Raw genomic sequence first — 22,835 nt, 5'->3', positions numbered from 1 at the left:
AAGAAGCACTTTTTTTTCAGAACCTATTTGACTCAATTAGAATTAGTAGACCCCCTGCTACTGTGAAAGAACATGTTTGTCCTCAAAGACATAAGGTTTATAGGCCTTGAAAAGTCCTGAGGGCTATCAAATAGCCAACACCAAGATGTATGAAAAAAACATCCTTTAAGTACTCACACTTTTTGCTATTAACAAACCAGGCTCAGTAAATATGTGTCAATTCATAAAATACCCATTCCTTGAACACTTAAAATATACTCAGAATTGCATTAAACTATGTAAGATATCTAGGAGCTCTAGACAATCTGGTTCCTATGAGAAAAAAATCCATGTCCAAGGCCATAGAAAAATTTACCTGATGTATATATCAGATACATTACGAACATGGTTCCATGTAATTCTGAAAACACTTTTTTCATCGTAGATATAAATAACCTCATTTGACAACTGAGGAAATGGATGTTTAGAGATGTTATGTAACTTGTCCAAGAGAACTAAAATTATTACTTAGCGATTTTCTTGGTATAGACTTCACTCGGAAAATCCCTCAAGAACTAAATGGGGTTTCTTTAGAAAAATCTACATGTTTTAAAATCCTATATTTGAAAGGATATTTATTTATATGGCATTACAAGTTTACATTTATTTTAATAAACTGGACACAAACGTATAACATATCTGTTCACTATACATTATTATAATTTGCATGTTATTTAAAATATATTACCGGGCGCCTGGGTGGCTCAGTCGGTTAAGCGACTGCCTTCGGTTCAGGTCATGATCCTGGAGTCCCTGGATCGAGTCCCGCATCGGGCTCCCTGCTCGGCAGGGAGTCTGCTTCTCCCTCTGACCCTCCCCCCTCTCATGCTCTCTGTCTCTCATTCTCTCTCTCGCAAATAAATAAAATCTTTAAAAAAATAAATAGATAAAATAAAATATATTACCATATTGGATTTTCCATATATTTATGAAATTACTGATGAGTGAAAATAGATAACTTCACACAAGTAAAAGGGATAATTCCACTCTCAAAAATATTCTCAGTTAAAATGCTTACTTTTAAAGAATAACTCTAAGAAGCATGTGCATATGTATGTCTTTGGTACCCCTGGTGTTTTTACAGACCTGTAGAACATATACCTGGCCATGTTCCTTCCTTCCATTGATGCAGCATCAAAAGCTCCCAGAGAGAAAGATAAAGCCCCTGGAATCTAAGTAATCACCCTGAACTGTCCTAGTTCCTCATAGCAACAGAAGATAAGTCCCATCAGAATCCTGGGGAGTTTTATAATCTAGATTATAATCACAAAAGCAAGAGTGATAAGGTAGCATAAGATCTTTGACTCCAGATGATGGTCAAAGGTGGTAGTTATTGTAAAATGTTTTTTTGTTTGTTTGTTTTTTGAGAGAGAGAGGGAGAGCAGCGAGTCAGAGGGGAGGGGTAGAGGGAGAGAGAGAATCTTAAGCAGACTCCACACCCAGTGTGGAGCCCAACATGAGTTTCGATCCCACAACCCTGGGATCATGACCTGAGCAGAAATCAAGAGTCAGATGCTCAGCTGACTGAGTCACCCAGGTGTGCCTGTAAAGTGTTTAAGTAGGATGGGAAGAGTCTGGTGAAAACTTCTTGAGAAGGTGAATTTAGGAAGAAATAATTGACATAGACTAGTAGAGATAAGAGGAGAGAGCATTTTATGTGTATTAACAAAAGTCAAATTTTAAAAATAGGGAAATGAAACACAGAAGCAGGAAAGCAAACAATATCTGAATAAAAGGATTTCTGTTAAGTTAGAAAATATGAATTAGTAAAAGTCATGTTCAAATTATGGGAGGAAACAATATTACTGTACCATTTTATTTTTAAGCCATTTTAAACTCCACAAAAATTATTTAAAATTTTTTCCAATAAAATAATTTCTGCATGGGGCACCTGGGTGGCTCAGTTGTTAAGCGTCTGCCTTCGGCTCAGGTCATGATCCCAGGGTCCTGGGATCAAGCCCCGCATCAGGCTCCCTGCACGGCAGGAAGCCTGCTTCTCTTTCTCCCACTCCCCTCTGCTTGTGCTCCTGTTCTTGCTATCTCTCTCTCTGTCAGATAAATAAATAAATAAATAAATAAATAAATAAATAAATAAATAAATAAATAAAAATTTCTGCATGTGCAAAGAGGAAGGTGGGTTATAGTATTAAATGATGCTAAATATAATTTTATACTTAAAACAGCAGTGTTACCTACTATATTTAATATCTGTGGATAGTTTTACTTTTCCCTAGTCAGTATATATTAAAAATGATCACAAGCAAATTCTGAGTAAATATATAGCTATAAAAGACTTTTAAAGAAACCTGTGTAGTTGTATGACTACCAAAACATAAGTACATATTTTGCTTTACATTTATTTCAAAGACTTCTCAAAGTTAACACAGAATAATAATAAAAATAAAAATAAAATAATAATAGGGACTCCTGGGTGGCTCAGTCAGTTAAGTGTCAGACTCTTGATTTTGGCTCAGGTCGTGATCTCAGGGTCCTCAGATCGAGCTCCACACTGGGCATGGAGCCTGCTTAAGATTCTTTCACTCCTCTCCCTTTACCCTCCGCCTGCTTGTGCTCTCTCTCTCTCTCTCTCAAAACAAAAACAAAATCAAAACAAACAAAAAAACCTTTAAAACAATTATTATTTTTAAAGAACCCTCTAAAATATTTAATATGCTGAATTGGAAATAACAGGATTGGAAGGATTATTTTTAACAGGAGAAAACATGTTTAGTTGTAGTTGTTTACATAAGCTAGAGATACAAATGGAGACCATTTACTTTCAAAGAAGTTATTCTTTCCGAACTCTGGCTATAACACTGTAAAAATTGGCGTTTTTTTTCAAAAGGTGTCCAGGATGAAAATGCTATGTAAAAGGTACCTAGTGGATGATTCTAAGTAAGTTTATATACTGACTGAAGTTAGCAAAGTTCCTATTCAAACTAACCTTTTCTGAAATGAAAATAAAAGTCAATATCAATACCAAATGAAACAAATATATGTTTATATATTGATTACCTGTGATTAGTGGTAAAATTAATACTGGAATACATTAAACTTCACAAAAGAAGTTCAGGGGAATATCACCCACTTCATTTTCCAAAGGGAAATGCAGTTGTCTAAATAGAGATGTTTTTGGCTTTTTTTTTAAACCTAATCCCATTATTTGAAAATTGAACAAATGTGTTTTTCAAGTCATTTTGCTTCATGGGCTTCTTGCTCAATAGACTGTGAGCCCACCTGGGGGAGGTGCCTATTCCCCTCAAAATGTAATTCCTCAGACTCATAAATTTCACAGAACATTTATTTTAGTTTGCACTGATTTGGGGAAATAACAAGTACTAGAAATGAAGCTTTCCATGGTGTTTTGTTTCCTTACCTACTTTGTTTCTATGTGGACAAGCCCAGGGTAGGTATGTTATTTTCTGGAATCCAAATAGTTCCATTTACACATATATACTCCACCCAGGTAGGGGCTACCGCATACCCTACAATGATTTTACATAAAAATATGACAACATATAATATCTACCCCTTCCTCCATGTTCACTGGATTTAATATAGAAATCCATACAACCCTCATTTGCTATATAAATACTCCCTGTCAGTAAGGAAGAAAATTAAATGAGAAAGAAATTGAACACTTCCAAAGCTGTCCAAGTATATGGCCTCATATCTAGTTACCTAAAATACTTCAAAAAAAAAAAAAATGTGTGGGGTGCCTGGGTTGGTTCAGTCTGTTGGGACTGATTCTTGATTTTGGCTCAGATCATGATCTCGGAGTTGTGGGGTTGAGTCCCACATTGGGCTCTGCACTCAGCGGGGAGTCTGCTTGGGATTCTTTCCCTCTACCCCTACCTCAAACTGTGCATTCTCTCTCTCTCTAAAAATGAATAAATAAATCTTTTAAAAAATGTGTGACATGGCCATGAATCTAGAACTGCCAAATGGATTCACTCACACACCTTGAAGCAATCTAGGAGGGTTCTATCCCTCTCTATAAAATTAGTAGAGCATGCAGAATTATTTTTCTTACAGAAGAAATAACAATTTATGATTTCATTTAATAAAGAATGAATGATATCCTCCATGGATGATTTCAGAACTTTGAAATACTTGTCTTCAACTTTGATTTTAAGGGCCCAATGAAATGTTAAAGGCAACATAAGCTTCCATAAGTATAATTCAACCAGCTTGTGACAACAAAGGCAGAAGGAAGTATTTCAAACTCTTAGAAGTTGGTATGCTTGGCACACGCTAACTATGCTTATATCCTATGGCTATTAGGCATGGAAACTTTCTATGGAATATCCATTACTCATTCCCTCTGCTCTAAACACATAGCCTGTCAGAAAAATGGTGTGGGGAGGGGTACAGAGGAAGCCAAACTTAAAAAGCAGGAAAAGGCAGAGACAAGTAAATTCATTGAAGATTTACACCACGTTTTCAATGGCTTCTTTCATTTAATTTTCCCTGACTTTTTAAATTAGTAAATATACTGGACCCAGAGGGAAACATATGGAGAAAAGCAGAAAAACAAACAAACAAAAAAACAAAGCAGTGCAAATCTCTGTGTCTTGTACAATAGCCGTTATTTGGTCTTTGCATTTGAGTATCTGAATGAACTGTGGTCTGCTTTTCATTACTCTCCATCTGGAGCTGTTGCCTGCTTTGTTCAGCAATTTCTGGTCATTTTGGCCTGACGGTGACTGTTTTGTTTCATGTTGCCATATTTTACAGAATGAAAACTGCCACAGCCACCACCCAAGAAAGAACAATCTTGAAGACGAGAAGTTATGTTGAAAGAGTTCTCCATGACCCCTTCCAAAATAGAGAGTGAGTGTGTTTCTCTGGGCCTGCCTACTGTACAGAACTTCAGTGTATGAGTGGGATACAAGGAGGGAACAAAAGCCTTTCTTTCAGATGCTAAGTTAGGGTAAGAGTCTAAGGTTGGGCTAATATATCGAGGTTCATTTTGAGGCTTTTTCTTTTCATCTTCAAGGAGACTAGTGAATGCACTTCCTCACACCTCACTAAATACTAACTTGCATGTAATATACTGCATGTGCAACAGCTCATGAAAAATTGAATTCATATCATATCCTTAAAAACAAAAATAAATAAATCCTGTCTTCCTAAGATTTGGTTTTAATTACACAGCCTGAGTCTGGAGGCGAAGTTGCAAATGGTTCAGAAGCAAGTGTCTCACAGAAGACCAAATCCAATTTGCATTCTCTAATGACAAGCTCGTGATTTTGTTTGAAAAAGCCACGTCACCCTTTCCATTCCCTTCCGTAAGAAATCCACGGTCAAGAAGAACTCAATTTCTGCCGATTATTTAAGAAAGCAAAACATAATATTCTCTCCCAGTTGATTACCATTTTCATCTGACATTATTTTACAAGAAACAAAGAAATATATAGTCATAGGCTCCACATAGTTCATAAAAAGAAGCACCAAAACATAAATATAATAAATATAAGTGAAACCAGATCATTTTTCCAAGAACTGGTTTTGTTTTTGTTTTTGTTTTGTTTTGTTTGTTTGTTTTGTCTGAAAAGACAACAGATTTGGAGAAATGTAAAGTTAATAATAATCCATCACCCATATTCTCACCCCCTTGACATATTTTTTTGTTTAATATTGCCAGTATTTTATACCACAGCTGACACCAGGTGTTGTTGAACGTTATCCATGCACAACTCACTTACCCATCAAATCCGGCCATATTATTACTATTATTATTATTATTATTATCATTTTATAGATGGGGAAACTGAGGCACCCAGGAATGTTGAGTCATTCACCACAGATCACACAGCTTACTTAGTGGAGAGGCAGTGTTCAAACCAGGAAGTCTGGCTTTACCACAGATTAACTATAAGCCATACTTACTCTCAAATATTTACCTAGCTCCGTATTTATTTTACACATGACTTTATATTCCTTTATATTCATTTAACCTCCTATAATAAACATGTTCATCATCTGACATAGCTTAGTCTTCTTTCCTGTCATTGCAATGGCCACGTCAGTTGTATATGCTCCATAAGCTAGAATTGGGAGCTTGCCTATATTTGTGTCCAATACAGAGAATGAAAGAGTGCTCAGCGTGGGCCTATTTACACATTCTTTAAACATTTGTTTGAATAACATATTTGGGACAACATTCTCAGTGTGATTACTAGAGTCAATAAATGCCTTTTATTGCTCTCTCCACACTGACTTTATAAGAAATCTCTACTAATTTAGGATGATGCCAACAAAGATGAGTGACCAGATGGACAGGAACCAGCCTTGGATGGCCTGCATGAAATAATATTTGCTACCTGAGTGGATATAAACTATCGCTGCAAATTACTATAATTTGCATGTTTCCGGTTGTTTCTTGACTCACCCAGAACACACTGCTCCTTTGCAGCCCTTTTAAGTGTTTGTTGGTTTTTGTATTTTGTTTTTCCTTTCTAACATCTCCTCTCCCAATGGATCTATAAGTGCAGAGTTCTCCTTGCTCCTAAGTCCATCTGGTTTTGCTCCTACTTAAAATCTCCAATTTAGAATCTTTCATCATAAAATCTTACAACCAGTGAATCTTCATTTTCACTGTTGTCTATAGACCCCCAGGTATCATTGCTCTTAGCTCTCCACAAATACCTTCTGGATCAATTACTTTCCCCAATACTATTCTGCTTCAGTTCCTGGCTATTTCAATAAATACTTAGATGGTTGTTTCAATGTCTTATTTTATCAGTTCCTTGAACTCCTCAATGATGTCACATCTTCCTTCCAACCTTAGAAATGCACTCCCCTGGTTATTACTGACAACTATAAACAATTTTCCATAAATATAGTTGCTTCCTCTTCCCAACTGCATGTCTTTTGTACTGGTAACCATTTCAGGGGCCATTTTTCTGAAAGGAATACTCTAAATAGGATTCAGAATATCATTAAAATAATATTTTCCCTCAGACATGAAAGTGACAGTAATACCTTTCTGATCATGAGTGCTTACTTTTAGGATACCCATCTCCATGTATTTGAGGAAGATTATGATTCAGAATCACTACTGTTAATCCACAGGCTCTAAATGTTGAAAAGGTAACTGGAGGGTTTTATTTGTGTGTGTAGAATGACCACATGTTCACTCCACCATCTTCATACTGCCCTCAAGGCAAAAGGTCTAATAGCCCTCAGGCTTCCCATAAGGTCCTCTTTAGCTACTCTTCTATTAAATGCTTTCCCTAGGAGGTTCCAGGGTCCCTCTCTTCCTCCCTTCCTTTCTCTCTCCCTTTCTTCCATCTTTCCCTCCCTCTTTCATCTCCTTCTGTATTTATCAGTGCTTATTATGAGACTAGTAGTCTCCAAACCACTTTTTAAATTCATATTACAATGAATAAAAATATTTGTATTAGCAAACCCAAAATTCATTTGTATGTTTAAAACATATGCATTTGTAAAATTTCACTAATATGTTCTAAATCACACACAGGAGGTTGATACAAAAACAAAGAGAGGTAAGTTCTAATATTTTCTTCTAGCATCCCCAACAGATAGTCAAGCATTCCCCTGCAATACCTCACTTTGAAGGTAATCTTTCTAGGTTACACAGGTCCTGTCTTCATTGAATCTAAGTCTCTTTGGAGAGAGAGAGAGAGAGAATTAAATAAGCGATTACAAGAAAATGTGGATTGGGGTGTTAGGAGTTTCTTCTATTCCAGCCATGTGGGTCTGCTCAATTACATCCTAAAATTCTTTCTCCCAGACCTTTCCCAAGCTCATCCATTCTGACTTGCCTTTATAAACTTCATTCCCCCAAAAGAAATCTTCATCTTCTCCTCTCACAGTGTTTTGTGCGTATCTCTATTATGGATATCCAGGTTACACTTTCACATGTATTAGGCCAATAACACTGATCCTAGTAAGCATGTTAGGATTAGTTTCTTGGTTTTCTCTTTGGTTTCCTTTTCAAACTGAACAATTAGATGACAGGAACCTGTCTTATTATTTTTTGGCTTGTAGTACCTAAATACCTAGTGCATTTGTGAGATTTTAGGAGACGTGCAATGTTTTTGTTTTTTGGTTGTTTTTTTTTTTTTTTTATGGCTGAATAGAACCTGACTACCGTTACCCAAGTAGGCTAGGATATATTTTCAGTATATGAGTGTCTGTTCCTAAAACATATGCACATTATATCTGTATGTGAAATAGGGGCAGTATTTAGAATGATCTTGGCTCTACCATACTTCTTGATGTCAGTATTACAAAAAAGGCTGGATTACAGGAACAACAAATAACATATGTTACAAGAAGCATTCCAATTTTCTAGTAAGAACTGAGTCATGCAAGAGAGACCATACAGATTTCACAAATAATATATAACGCAACCCTTGAAAGAGTATGGGATTCCCAGACATGAAGAAACATGAGTCACAGATATAGTCAAATAACTTCAGACATGTTTCCAGGGGGAAGCAAACAAACAAAAAAAAAGCCTTAATAAGATACCAACTCGGATCCCAAGAGATGCTGACAGCAGAAGCTTAGACACAATGGGCCCATCCATAAATTAATTCCTAGTCAACCCAGGTTGTGAAAGCTTTAAAGAACAGATAAAATGTGCTTTGCATGGGGAACTTTTCCCCAGAGTTCCTCATTTTTATATAGGAAATCAATTTGCATCACTGATGATATCATTCAAATCAGACAACCCAAAGTTATTAAGAGGTAATTTAGTTTTACGCTGAAGCAATTTGATACTTGTTCTGATTTGTGATTTTCATTTTGTTTGTTAATGAAAAAAATTAATGAACAATGTTACTAGAAATACAACTCATCAAAGCCTCAGCATTATTAAAGAGGTTTGCCATATATTGTACATCGTGATCATTGTGCAGTTGGTGCCTGGACATCTACCTTGGAGGAGCCATCAATCCAACAGCCTAGGCAAAAGGCCATGGTACAGACGCCCTTACACATACCTTTGCACTGATTTGTGTTTTTGTCCAGAATTGCCTTTGTGGATACAATTTTTCCATACCTGAAAGAGAGAGAGAGAGAGAGGGAAAAATCCATGTTATTATAGCCCAATGAAGATGCTTAAAATACCTTAATGAACATTGGTACACACACATTTGAGCAGGCATAAACTAAGAAAACAAGCTCTGTACTCCCATTTCACACCTGGATGATCACTTTTCACCAGTTCTTCTTTATAACTCGAGAATGTGCTTCCTTCCCTACATAATCACTGGGTTGAGCCTTCAAAAATAGACCTGTCAGGCTGTCATAGGTGGCTGAAAGGGGGTTGTGTGTGATTGTGATCAAAGTAAATCATACTGTGGATTGCTGGAGAAAGCACAGACCTTGGCGCCAGGGATGAACAGGGCTTACATCCCGCTCTGGCACTGACCTAGTGTTGCAATGCTGAGCAGTCTAACACAACTTCTCCAAAACTATTTTTTTCATCTGTAAAAAATGAGAATTGTAGTAATTCCCTTTTAGGATTTGGGAGAGGGTTAAATTGAAATATTAAGATTTCCTAGCAGTGCTCCTAAGATAAATAGGGTTTTTTTTGTGTTTTTTTTGTTTGGTTTTTTTTTGCTATTAAATACATACTGTAAGTTAATTGAGGATAAGGACTGAGTTTTATATTCTCAATGCCTGCCACCATATGTAATAGGAACTCAATAAATGTTTGCTATAAATAAATGAACGATACAAGTAATCCAATGGTACTTCATCTACATCGAAGTTTCTACCATAAACACATACAAGTATATTCATTATTTTATCATATCTTGCAGAAGACCTAGTCTAAGTTTTGTTTTTTAAAAGATGAGTAATATGGAGAATGAAACTCAATCTCTTTAAGCCTGTTTCCTGAGGTATAAATGATAGGACTGAAGAAGATAATTTCTAAAACCCTGTCCTTCTTTAGGATTCCATGAAGGATGCTCCTGAATCATCATAACATGGAGAAATTATAATGCAAATTTAAGTGCCAAGTTTACTAACAACTCATACTTATGTTCGAGATTTCAGCCATGTTACAACATGTTTGGCAAGTTTTCTTTTAGTTCTGTTTTCCTAACCAGGTGTGAGTATATATGACAAATAGTAAATATTCCATGTCAGAATAAACTAGGTTCCTTATCACCACTGTTTCTTTTGCATTTACAATACCCTCTTATTATATCATTAATTCTTTGGAGCATGTTGGTGGTCATTTGTTAATATTCTAGGGTTGATAATGTCATTGTGCTAGAAATGCCTTTGCCTCTTTTCTTTTTTTCCCCCAGATGTTTATGGCTTGTTTTTGTTTTTGTTTTTGTTTTTGTTTGGCAAAATTCAACATCCATTCATGATAAAGACTCTCAGTAAAATAAAAATTAAGATTGCCACTGTAGATTCTTTGTAAGTGTCCTTCATTGGGTTGAAAATCTTAATTAATTAATTAATTATTTTTTTTTGAGAGAGAGAGAGCACCCCTGGGCCGGGGTGGGGAGGGGTAGAGGGAGAGGGAGAAAGAAAATCTCAAGTAGACTCCAAGCTCAGCACAGAGCCCCAACAACAAGCTTGATCTCATGACCCTAAGATCATGACTTGAGCCAAAATCAAGAGTCAGACACTCAACTGACTGAGCCACCCAGGCACCTCTCAGATGGTTTGACCAAGGATGGACTGAGGGTCCTCTAGAAATTCATGGAATTAATGTCATTATGAAAATAATAGCACCAATAGCTTTGAAAATCATTATGAGCTGACCTATCAATAGGTCACAATAGGAACTAGAATATTTGTATATACTTAGATGAAGGGGTCTGAGATAATTCCCACGAGTCACCTACATGCCCCTTGCTAAAGTCAGCCAGAACTGAGATGAAGCTATCCAAAACTGAATTGAGTATATTTTGCCAGCATAATCCTGACATTTCAGCCTCTTGCGTCCCTGGTACCACTGCATTTTCTACACCATTATAACTATAACTCTGTAGTTAAATAAATCGGAGAGAACTAGGGCTGAAAGTGTCTACTATCATTTTGTAAATGTAGAAAGTGTAATCTAAGAGATCCGTAATTTGATCAAAATCACATAATTTGTGAAAGTTATAGGAGGGACTGGAATATGGGATTTTTAAGATTGATACAGTGCTTAACCATTATACCAACTGCATCCAAAACAGAGAAGCTAAATATATCAACTCTTCTACTTTAATCAATCTTCATGTCTTTGGGAATTCAGGTATTCAACTCCAGGGCAATATAGTATAATGGTGAAAAGAATATGCTATGACAACAAACTGTCATGGCTCAAATCTCGATTCAGCCTGGGTATATTTGGTTGGCTAAGTAAGCCTTATATGTCCTTTGTATCATCTCACCATCTATAATTACATAAATCCATTTATTTAAATATTCATTTAGATTATTATCTATTTAAAATTATATACATCTATGTACAAATATATAAAATGATAATAATCTCTACCTCATAGGGTTGTTTTGAGGGTTAAGTGGGGTTTACTGCAATGATAACAGTGGCTGGCATAGAATAAGTGTTCATTAAATATTAGCTCTTTTTGTGAGTATTTCCTTCCTGTTATCTGCTATATAAAAATGTCTCTAGTCCTTGGCATTCTCTGAGGTGGTTAAGAAGTGGAAGGGGGTAAAGTCCTGTCTCAAAGGACAGTTTAAAACATTAATACTTAGACTGTCTAAATCTTCCACTAAGAAATTTGGAAGGATAATTTACATTTACCACTTACATTGTTATTTTTAATGGTAGGGATTACATTAACTATGTTGTCACTGTACTTAACCATACAAATACCCATAGGATCAAATCTTTTGTTTGTTTGTATGTTTGTTAGGTACTACTGAAATGTCTATTACCTCATGCCTATTTTTATACAAGCCCACTTCCTCCAAAATTTGTCATCCCCCAACATCCCCGTTCCAACAAACACATACAGACTCTCCTTCAAGCTCTATCTCATCCCAAGAGTTTCTCTTTTATGAAAAGAACCGGTTAAATACTATAATATTTGCACAGTCTCTTCAGTCTACAGTGGTTCAAAGTATCTGTAACTGTACCTTTTTTGTAAGATTTATTTATTTTAAAGAGAGAGAGAACATGAGCATAGGGAAGGGCAGAGGAAGAGGGAGAGAGAGAGAATCTCAAGCAGACTCCACACTGAGTGCAGATTTCCCCACACAGGGCTGGATTATGCAACCCTGAGATCATGACCTGAGCCAAAATCAAGAGTTGGTTGCCCAACTGACTGAGCCACCCAGCCGCTCCTCTATAATTGTACCTATTAACGACAGTAATGTCTGCTAGATTTGGGCTATTCAGGCAAGTAAACATTTGCAAGACTATATATATTAGTGTAGAAAACAAAAAGGGAGAAGAAAGAGAACATTTGCTGAAACTTTTTTTCCACACAAAGCACTATTTAATACAGTATGGGAGAAGTAAAAGCTAGAGGAAGAAAAAGAATTTAGAACATTTATAACCATCTAACATCAGGCACACAAACCCTTAAGACAAAAATCCTTCTTAATTGTTTTCTAAAGCTACTCTTGAAAATTTTATATATAAGTACCTTCCAAATTAAAATTTAGCTCTCTTTTAAAGAGGAAATTAAAAATTACTGTATCTCATAGTGAATTAGATCTCCCAATGGAACTTTTAGCCTATGGTGTGCCATTATTACTAGGATGTCTTTCTTTTCCTTCATTAAATGTAGTATATGTAAAAAAAAAAAAATAGCTGTCATTTCATTACAGCCAAAAAAAAAAAAGGAAAGGAAGGAAATGCTTTCTTATGGAAAGCATTTGTAAATATTTTGGCAAGCAACTTTTTTCTAAAACGAAATATTATGTCCCAGGAAGCATTATAATGCTACTGTGAGTGGAAAATCACTCATCACATACACACACACACACACCAAAAAGCAAATTATGCTATTTCTTTTTTTTTTTTTTTAAGATTTTATTTATTTATTTGACAGAGAGAGACACAGCGAGAGAGGGAATACAAGCAGGGGGAATGGGAGAGGGAGAAGCAGGCTTCCCGCTGAGCAGGGAGCCCGATGCGGGGCTCGATCCCCGGACCCTGGGATCATGACCTGAGCCAAAGGCAGACGCTTAATGACTGAGCCACCCAGGTGCCCCCAAATTATGCTATTTCTTGATTTCCCCATTACTAATTACACTCTAGGCAAGGCTTTCCAATAGTGCCAATCACGAAACAATGGAACACAACTGAGAGTACCTGACTTAGCCACTAGTGTGACTAGAGTTAAAGGAATTTGATTCTTTGGCTCAGTTACAGTATTTTGCACTAACAATTATTTCACAAAGCTGTGATATGCTTTAAACAACAAGAGAAGGTATTTAATGGGCCATTGGTTCCAGTTCACGTTTGAACTCTCCCAGTGACAAACAGGTACTTTCTGCATGACTGGTGCTGTATTCTCCATGCTCTGCAAAGTCAACATCTGATGGAGGTAAATAAAGGTTAGGCTTTTTTTTTTTTTTTTAAGATCCAAACCACCACAAACAGAAAAGCCACCTATGTCATCTGCCTGTGAAGAATTATATCAAATCTTTCTTCCTGATGTTTTGTCAAAGTATCCTAATGGACTAGAGGAAAAACTACTATACAGGCTAATGACACATTTTTATACATTCTGGAGAAAAAATACTTCTGAGGCAAAGGTATTTCCAAACATAAGTTATCTCACTTCTTCACTCTCCCCCTTCTTTGGGTTTAGAGCAAGACTGTAAGTATTCATAAAGTTTTTCTTTATGACACCCATGAGTAGAAAGCAAAATCTGAAAATGGTCGCAAAATATGCGATCAGATAATTTCAGGATGATGCCTGGAAACGGACACCTGAGCTCTCGTGCCATGTGCTTCTGGCTCCAGAAGCTTCCAGACAAACACAATTCACTTTTCTATGCTTTCATTTCATACAGCTAGAAGAGATACAGGATTATACACAGTCAACTTCCTCCAGGGGGGTTCAACTTCTTGGGGGAAACAAATAAATGAACACATTTAGTATCCTGATTCTTACGTTCAGCACCTTCTCTAAGCCACTGTGAGAAGCCCCTAATTCACATTGCTAGGATGCATTTAGACATAAAAATATGCGACTCCACATAATACCTGCATATTCACCAGCTATCCAGAGGGCCAGTGCATTCTCCAAATGCAGCCAGGTCCCAAATAACATTTTCTTTCCATTCTAAGAGCACTCTGTAAAACTCTGTAATAACTACCCAATTATTATATTTTATGTTTTCATAACTGAGTTTTATATAGTTATGTGTTGTCTATTAACTGACTTTTACCCTAGCTTGTCAGCTCAAGTTTTACATTTAATTTTTTAAAGAACAGCCAATTCTTTCTGGCATTTATTCTTATTCTTAAACAGCATTTGGGTCAAACTGTTTGTTGATACACTTGATTATTCCATATACAAGCTTAATTTGAACTAATGGCATCTTTTATTTTCCAAAGTTGAAAAGAAAATAAAACTATTATGGGTCTACTCTTCATGCATTATGAAGACATCAAATTGGTGGGATCTTTCTATAAAGAATTTATTTTTAAATCCTTTTGCTGAATCACCCACTGTGTATATTAATTCAAAAAATACAGGCAAAGACTGAAAATAGAGTCTCCGCAGTCAATTAACTCCCAGCTAACTCATTTTTCACATGCCTTCTGTATTGATACCAGACTCAAAAAAGGTACTGCATTTATTTAACGAGTGAAACATTATCCTTTCAGCAAATGTGGTTGTTTGCCTACGTCTAGATGGCTCATTCATTCTTTGGCATTTTAGGATGCTAATGGAGTATAGCTATGGTTTTAGGGATCCAGCAGGAATGTGGTGGGGCCATTCTTTCAATGGGCCACATCAGCCAGGTTTCATCTACAAGAGAAGTCCACAGCTCAATAATATTCTGAAGCATTAACAAGTTCAATCTACCACTGAGTGGCCAAAGCCAGCAATAACTGGTGGGCTGAACTATGTCCCCTCAAAATTCATGTGTTGAAGTCTTAACCACCAGTAACTCAGAATGTAATCCATATTTGGAAAGAGAGCCTTTAGATAATTAAGGCAAAACAAGGTCAGATGGGTGGGCCTAAATCTAACATGACTGGTGTCCTTATAGATTAGGACAAAGATAGGCACAAAGGAGAGACCATGTGAGGACACTGGGGTAAGACAGCCATCTGTGAGCCAAGGAGAGAGGTCTCAAAAGAAACAACCCCACCAACATCTGGATCTCATACTTCTCACCTCCAGAACTGTGAGAAAATATTGTCACTTAAGCCACCCAGTGTGTAATATTTTGTGATGGCAGCCCTAGCAAACTAATATAATAACATCTATCCAAGTCCTGGTAAGCTTTGGAAAAAGGAAGAGAAGTGAGAATATCCAGACCACTGTCCTCCTTTTAATGCTTTGCTCAATGATTTCGCAGTTGGCCCCTCCAAGCCCTAACCTATCACCCCCAAACTCTTTGTCATCCAACATCTGTGTGGATGACAGAAGCCAAGAAGTATCCCAGCATCACCCAGAAGAGGCAACTAATAATCTAGAACCTGGTTCTTAGCCTTGTGGTCTGGACATTCTTTCCCTCCCTTGCCCACCCCAGAGATAGTCAAATTCTTGAATCATGGATCCACACCAAGTAAATTTCACAAGTCCATTGCACAAACTAAGATGCCATTTCTTAACTTACAACTTGAGAATAACACATTACAAAGAACACAAAATAAGAGTTTCCAGTTGGGAGAATTGAAGAAAACTTCTCAGAAGAGGAAGTGTTTGAAGAAAGGGCAGCATTTTGGCAGTCAGAAGCTTTTTATTCTTCTTAGAAATAATAAAGACAATTCCTCCAAAAAAGTTTATTTTTTACACCAGTGTGTTATTTAGCAAATTACTATTTTCACACTACAAATAGTCTCACCAAAATTCTACGGCTATAAGACTACATTTACAATCTGACCAACCCTAAGACAATGGTCCTCAAAGGCTAATGTGCACCAGAGTCTCGAGGAGGGGCTTATTAACACACAGATCACGGGGCCCTACTCCCAGCAATACTGATTCAGTAGGTAGAAGGTGGGTCTGAAGAATTTGCATTTCTAACAAGATCCCAGGTGACACCACTACAGCTAGATAGTGTTTTGAGAACCACCACTTCAAGAGAGTAACACCAACAGCAAAGCACATGTGGTTAGTTATTTGCAAGACTCCAGAGACTAAGGGAGCTGTCTGCAAACATGGAAAACTACTTTCAAAACTGCAAACAATATTTGCCTTTGATCAAATGATATTCCATGTTGAAAAGGCAGACTATAATTTTTTTTCAGAGTTTTTGCTTAATATAGCCAATATAATGACTACTTAAAACCCAAGTAGAGCTGGTTTGGAATTTTTTTCAGGTACTTTTTAGAAAGAAAGTCCAATGAAAACACATGGGCCATGTCTATGTTAACTCTCTTCCTTCACTTAAAATAACTGGTGGTTAATTAGTGGTTTGATTGAATTAGAGTGCTAATACAGTGAGAAAACTGGCAAGCAGATGATTAGAACTGGTTAGTGCTTTTGTTGGTCCTTTAATTAGAAATGGGTATAAACCTGGCGCAGATATACCAGACCAAAGATGAATACTTTCAAATTCTAAAATAAAACAAAACAAAATCATTAAGCTGCTGGTTCTTAGAGTTGGTAACTCATGGGCTATACTTTAGATTATATATTTTGGTTACATAGTTAAGGTATATACCTTACCTTCTTAGTGAAAGCTTGTGAGAAAGGGGTTTCCATGCAAACACGATTGAAATCACATCTTTTGTGTACTTTCTGCAACTGATCATAGCACATTTCAGCTTGTTTAACATTCTTTAACATTTGGTCTGCTAAGGTGGAAAGAAAATGGCTTTTGTTCAATTAATATGGACTTGAATCCCAATTCCACCATCCCTATGATGTGGGACAAATTACTCAATGCCTCGGCACCCCGGTTTTCCTGATCTGTAGGATCTGCTTTTAGAAATGGCTGTAAGAGGAAAGAAAACAATGTGTGTTAAAACTCCTACCACGATGTGTGGCATGTTGAAATTCCTTCTGTTCTCTTACTAAATCCTGCCTTATGCTTTGTTGCCTACATATTTAATTTATGGTATAAAAATGATTACTTGGATAAAATTTCTCTTGTTTTGTTTTTAAGTAAACTCTACACCACATGTGGGGCTCGAACTCAGGACCCTGTGATCAAAAGTTGAATGCTCTACTGACTAAGCCAGCCAGCTGCCCTTGAGTTTGACAGAGCCAGCAAAACCCACTTAGGAAGTACATGCCTTAGCACTCATATGGCTTCTCATTTATACTCCGAGTCAATTCACAGTTTCTTCTTCACTTGCCCAGTCTCCTCCTGGCAATCCCTAATGACTTGTTCAGCCTTTTCTCCAGACTCAGCCATGTCAATGCTGCCCCCACTATCTTCCCAAAGACTTTTACCTTCTAACTTTGCACCAGCATCCACTGCTTTAGTTCAGAACCCCCGACCTACCCATTTTCTAGTTTGTCCTTCCCGGGCCATCCGCTAACAAGTCATTGTACTTGGTCTACTGCCCCTTACCTGGCATTCTTTGCTTCTCACTGCTGTCAGCTCCTGGTTTACTCATGCATACTTGACTGTGAACAGAACTCCACTTCCTGTGCCATTTTGTTTTCAAGAACCCAATCCTGTACTACCAAGTCTCAAGGTCTTCTGTAAGTGGTTTTTAGATTTGAGAGATTTTAAATACCTCTTTTATCAGAAGCAAAGTCATCTTGTCAAGAATTCATGGGTCTCCCTTTTAAAACCTCTCTAATCACCATTCCGATGTGTTTTATTTAGTTGACACTTTTATAGCACTTTCTATGGGCCAGACCTTGTTCTCAGCTTCCTAAACATATCCACTCTTGTCAATCATCACAACAACCCCGTGTGTTAGGCTCTATCACTAGCTATATTCTACAAATAAGGACACTGAGACAGAGACTTAAGTAACTTCCCCCAGGTCACATGACCAGGAAGTAGCAAAAGCAGAATCCAATCCCAGGCAGGCTGACCTCAGAGCACATGGTCTGCCAAAACTTCAATATGCTGTCTCTCAGCCCTATTTCCTCCTGCCCCTGTCCTCTCTCAAAAAGAAAGTCACCACTCCTCCTTTTCTCTCCTCCAATTCCCATTCATCCCTGCCACAACTGTCTCTGCCCTTGTTTCCCTATATATCACCTATGTTTTTCTGAAACTTAACCTTTTTCTTGGTGCCAGGGCTCCTTCCCCTCTGCCTGCCCTTGTACACTTGCAGACTCTCTCCTTCTACACACTATCATCTCTTTGCATTCCCTGCCAGTGTTTTCTGAAATGATTGCTCTGCCCAGGCTACTTCTTTATTTTCATTATCTATTTTTTACTTAACTCCTAAATACTGGCTTTTATCTACTGGAATAGAACTTTGCAAATTAACTAGTAACTTCTTAAGAAATAAAATAATCTGTTATCATCATCCTTGACTTCTCACTATCATTTAACCCTCTTTTTTTTGGAGGGGGGTGATCAGTTAGCCCTCTTAAAAACCTTCCTCTTGAAACATTCTTTTCTAGGGTCCCATGCATTACACTGACCTGGTTCTTATCTTCCTATATTGCAGAAAGTTATTCCTTTATCTCCTTCACTTGTGCCTTCTCCTCCTCCAGGTTCCTAAAAGTGGGTGTACCTCAAGCTTAATCCTCAACCCACTTGTGTTTGGGTGCTACAGTATCCACTCCACTGGTAATTCTCAAAAATAGCATGCATGAGAATCATCCATATGGCTTCTTATAACTCTAAGCCCCAACCTCAGAGTTTCCCATTCAGCTTGTCTGGAATTGTCTGGGATTAGGCACAAGAATTTGAATGTCTAACGAGTTCATGGGTGAGGCTGAATTGCTGGTCCAAGGGCTACATTATGAGAACCATTACATTAGAAATATCTTTTGTTACCATGCTTGAACTCCCATTTCTTTGTGTGTCACACTGACATTTCCTTCTCTGGATCTCCCTTTACCCTGAAATCTCAGTCCAGAATCTCCGATTAGAATTATTTGATATTTCCCCTTGGGTGTTGAATGGTCCTCTCAAATGGCACAGCAAAGTTGAACTCATATATTCTGTTTTCTTCCTTCTCTGAAAACATTTCTAGGGAAGAAGAAAGTCAGTAGCAAAATGTTCACAGGGTGGAGATTACAGTGAACTGCAGAGCTCCAGCCCCAGTGGAAAGGGCATCTGCTTTTCACATTACCATGAAGGAATATGATCCCAATGATGCTAAGCTTTCTGATTTTTTTGAAAAGAAATCTTTATTTTTTAGCAAAATTTCCTGATTTTTCAAAGTTTAAGGCTTAGGGTTTTATAAAATAGCTCTTGGACATAGACTGAACCTGAGGACCATCACTTTTTGATGTTGGCACTAATGTCTTCCAGCCTCTGATTCTCTGTCCAAATAACATAGGCCCTTCAGGGGCACCTGGATGGCTCAGTCAGTTAAGCATCTGCCTTTAGCTCAGGTTGTGATCCCAGGGTTCTGGGATCGAGCCTCATGTCGGGCTCTCTGCTCATCTGGTAGCCTGCTTTTCTGCCTGCCACTCCACCTGCTTGTGTACTTTCTCTGTGTGTCAAATAAATAAATAAATCTTTTAAAAAACAAACAAACAAACGAACATAGGCCCTTCAAGGGTAAACTACATGTTCTGACTTTCTTGTCCACCAGCTATTTCTCCCAAATCTGAATAGTTGTGCTCACAGCCTACATGACATCACCTGGTATTAATATTATTATCATTGTTATTGTTTTATTGTTTTGTGATATTATCTGCTTATTCTCTAGGAGATCGTCTCTTCAACCAGACCTGGATTTTTCAGAGGTCCAGATAATGTTTTATGCTTTTCTGATCATCCTCTAAAATATCCAGTACAGAGCTTGGTGAATAAGCATCCTCTCTGAAAATCTGTTGATTTTTAAGTTACCTTTATGGACCTGCCAATGTTTTCTACATCAGAAACACTGGACTACATTTATATACAAACACATAGGTACATGCTATAAACTGAACACTTGCTACATGCCAGTCACTACACAGAGTAAATTAGATATTTTATTCCAAATTATCACAACTCCTTAATAAGTTGATATTATTATTCTCATTTTTTAAAGATGAAAAAAAGAAGTTAGCTGTATTGTTACTTGTCCAAGTTGACAGCTATTGAGTTATACTGATTACATTCAAACTCAGGTGTATTTGACTACAAAATCCTCACTCTCTCCTAGATATCACACTGTCATCAGTACATAATGAACAAGCCTGGATAAAAGTCAGTCCTCTGGCCCACCATAGGGCCACAAAAACATTTAAGTCTTTTGCAGATGTTGGACATAATTAGTCCTCTAAAAGGGAGAGGAGGGGCGCCTGGGTGGCTCAGACGGTTAAGCGTCTGCCTTCGGCTCAGGTCATGATCCCAGGGTCCTGGGATCGAGTCCCACATCGGGCTCCCTGCTCCTTGGGAGACTGCTTCTCCCTCTGCTTCTCTCTCTCTCTCTCTCTGTCTCTCATGAATAAATAAATAAAATCTTTAAAAAAAATAAAATAAATAAAATAAATAAATAAAAGGGAGAGGAATGACCAACATTCACTGGAAATAGTATAGCCAGACATTCATCCTTGATTGTTAGAACTCACTTCTAAAGAAACTTATTTCTTAAAGAAGCTTGTGACTTCACAACACGTAGCGCAGTCTAGTAGAACTGTGAATCTAACATCAACCGAACGGATAATGAAAAACATAGCTTTGGAGCAGAATTTGCATTTGCTATTTGGGGGAAGATATCAAACCTCAGATTCTGAAAATCCTGACATCATCTATGGCCTCATTAGTATTAAGAAAAAACTATATCAAATGTATAGCATATGTAACCATTTTGAGGGCCATATTTCAGAAGCAGTGGCATTGAGCTGAGGAGTGCTCACTCTTGGTTTCCACTGTATCCCCCGTTGCCGAAGTGCATAATCAGGTTCTCAAAAAAATTTTGTGATGGTGCTGATTGCTGTTAAAATAATAATTCACAGGGCGTCTGGGTAGCTCAGTTGGTTAAGTGTCTGACTCTTGATTTTTGGCTCAGTTCATGATCTCACGGGTCATGAGATCAAGCCCTGCCTCGGGCTTCACGCGCAGTACGATGTCTGCTTGAGATTCTCTCTCTCCTTCTCCCTCTGCCCCTCCCCCAGCTCATGCTCATGCTCTCTCTCTCTAAATAAATAAATAAAATCTTTAAAATAGTAGTTCCCAATCCTGCCATGGTCACTTAGCTTCATACTAATTTCCTCCTAGATTTTCTGTGTCACTACCCTCATCCTCCTCATCTTAGCTCATTATGCCTTTTCTCTCTTCCCCAAGCAGCTAATTTCAATTTTGGTTATAATCCAACAGACATTGAGTTTATCTCTATTAGCCAGGGCATAGTATCATCAATGGTATCAATGGCAAAATGCAATATGCATTGTATAGTTCTGTATTGTAACTTTTCCTGTCCTTATACTGAGGGTGAGTTATTCAAGGGTAGGGAATAGGTCTTATTCATTTTATATCCCTGGCCTTACATACAGAACTCACTCAATAAGTGTTTGTTAGATGGATGAATAAATGAATTGATACTCTCTATATCTTACCCCTAACATCAGACAAGACAATCAGGATGGCGATGAGAGTCAAGTATATCTAGGCAGAGATATATCTCCCACTTTGCAACACAGCAAAGTGTATATCCTACCAATGATGATACATCCCTTTTTATATCTTATATTTGGCACCTTCACCGCATCTCATTCAAAAAGAGAGTGAGCTATAACATCACTCAGGAGCCAAACTAAGACATAGCTTTGAAGTCTTTACTGTAAAGTGTTTTATGGCATTACATTATTTTAAATCTACAAAGAGACTCAAGGAAGAAAGTGACATAAAATACCGAAAGACAAATTTCATATGCGATAGGAGCTGCTCTAAGCTTTTTAATGGATACACAGTTTTTACTATTGGTATGAGGAAGAGCCTAATGCAAGGAACTCAATGACATTTCCCAGGGAGGTTTGTCTGTAAAAGAATGATAGTCTTGAGCTGTCTGTGGAATCTTTCTGAGCTTCATCGCATTTAAAAATGCATCTCTGTGATTAAATAATACAAGACTGCCACTGCTTCATTAAAAAAAAAAAAAAAAAAGATCAGAACTCACAATGGGAAAAATAGACTAAACCATATAATGTAGAAAGAAGCAGTCCCATGAAGGGAATTTTTTTTTTTTTTAAAGCTCACACAGACAAAAAGCAGAAAAGATGAGAATCAAGCCCAACTTTAATTTAAAGTAATTCTCTTATCCTTGTTCTAAACACTTACAAAACAAAGTACCTAAGTGGATAAGAACACAGTCATTTTTTTGTCAACATATCAATCTTTACGTTAAATTGTGAGAGGTATACTGGATAAAGCTGCTCTGTGGCACCCCAAAGGATCCAGTCCTTGGATCAATAGCAGGATGCCCACTGTCCAATGGATATTCAAATAATTCATAATAACATAAATCAATGGTGAAGTCCAATTACCTATGTGATGATTATTTGCTTTATAAATTCTCTGTATTATCCATAGTACTTTTTAAATTATGTGTAAAATACATATAACTATCACACCAG

The 22,835-nt window shown here is 37.3% G+C and overlaps 1 protein-coding gene across 2 annotated transcripts in view; it reads right to left on the bottom strand.

The window, feature by feature from the left end:
- Positions 1 to 22,835, bottom strand: part of LOC123862956 (RNA-binding motif, single-stranded-interacting protein 3) — a 1,542,535-nt gene that overhangs the window by 518,591 nt on the left and 1,001,109 nt on the right. For both annotated transcript variants that reach the window (XM_064588878.1, XM_064588881.1), the window contains one exon: positions 9,015 to 9,073. In XM_064588878.1, coding sequence (XP_064444948.1) covers positions 9,015 to 9,073 — 59 coding nt within the window. The remainder of the gene's footprint in view (positions 1 to 9,014; positions 9,074 to 22,835) is intronic.

Source organism: Mirounga angustirostris, unplaced genomic scaffold (genome assembly GCF_029215605.1).
Source record: "Mirounga angustirostris isolate CCGP_5_RB_7025 unplaced genomic scaffold, mMirAng1.0.hap1 SCAF_1, whole genome shotgun sequence".
Taxonomy (NCBI): domain Eukaryota; kingdom Metazoa; phylum Chordata; class Mammalia; order Carnivora; family Phocidae; genus Mirounga; species Mirounga angustirostris.
This window is presented reverse-complemented; position numbering and strand designations above follow the sequence as displayed.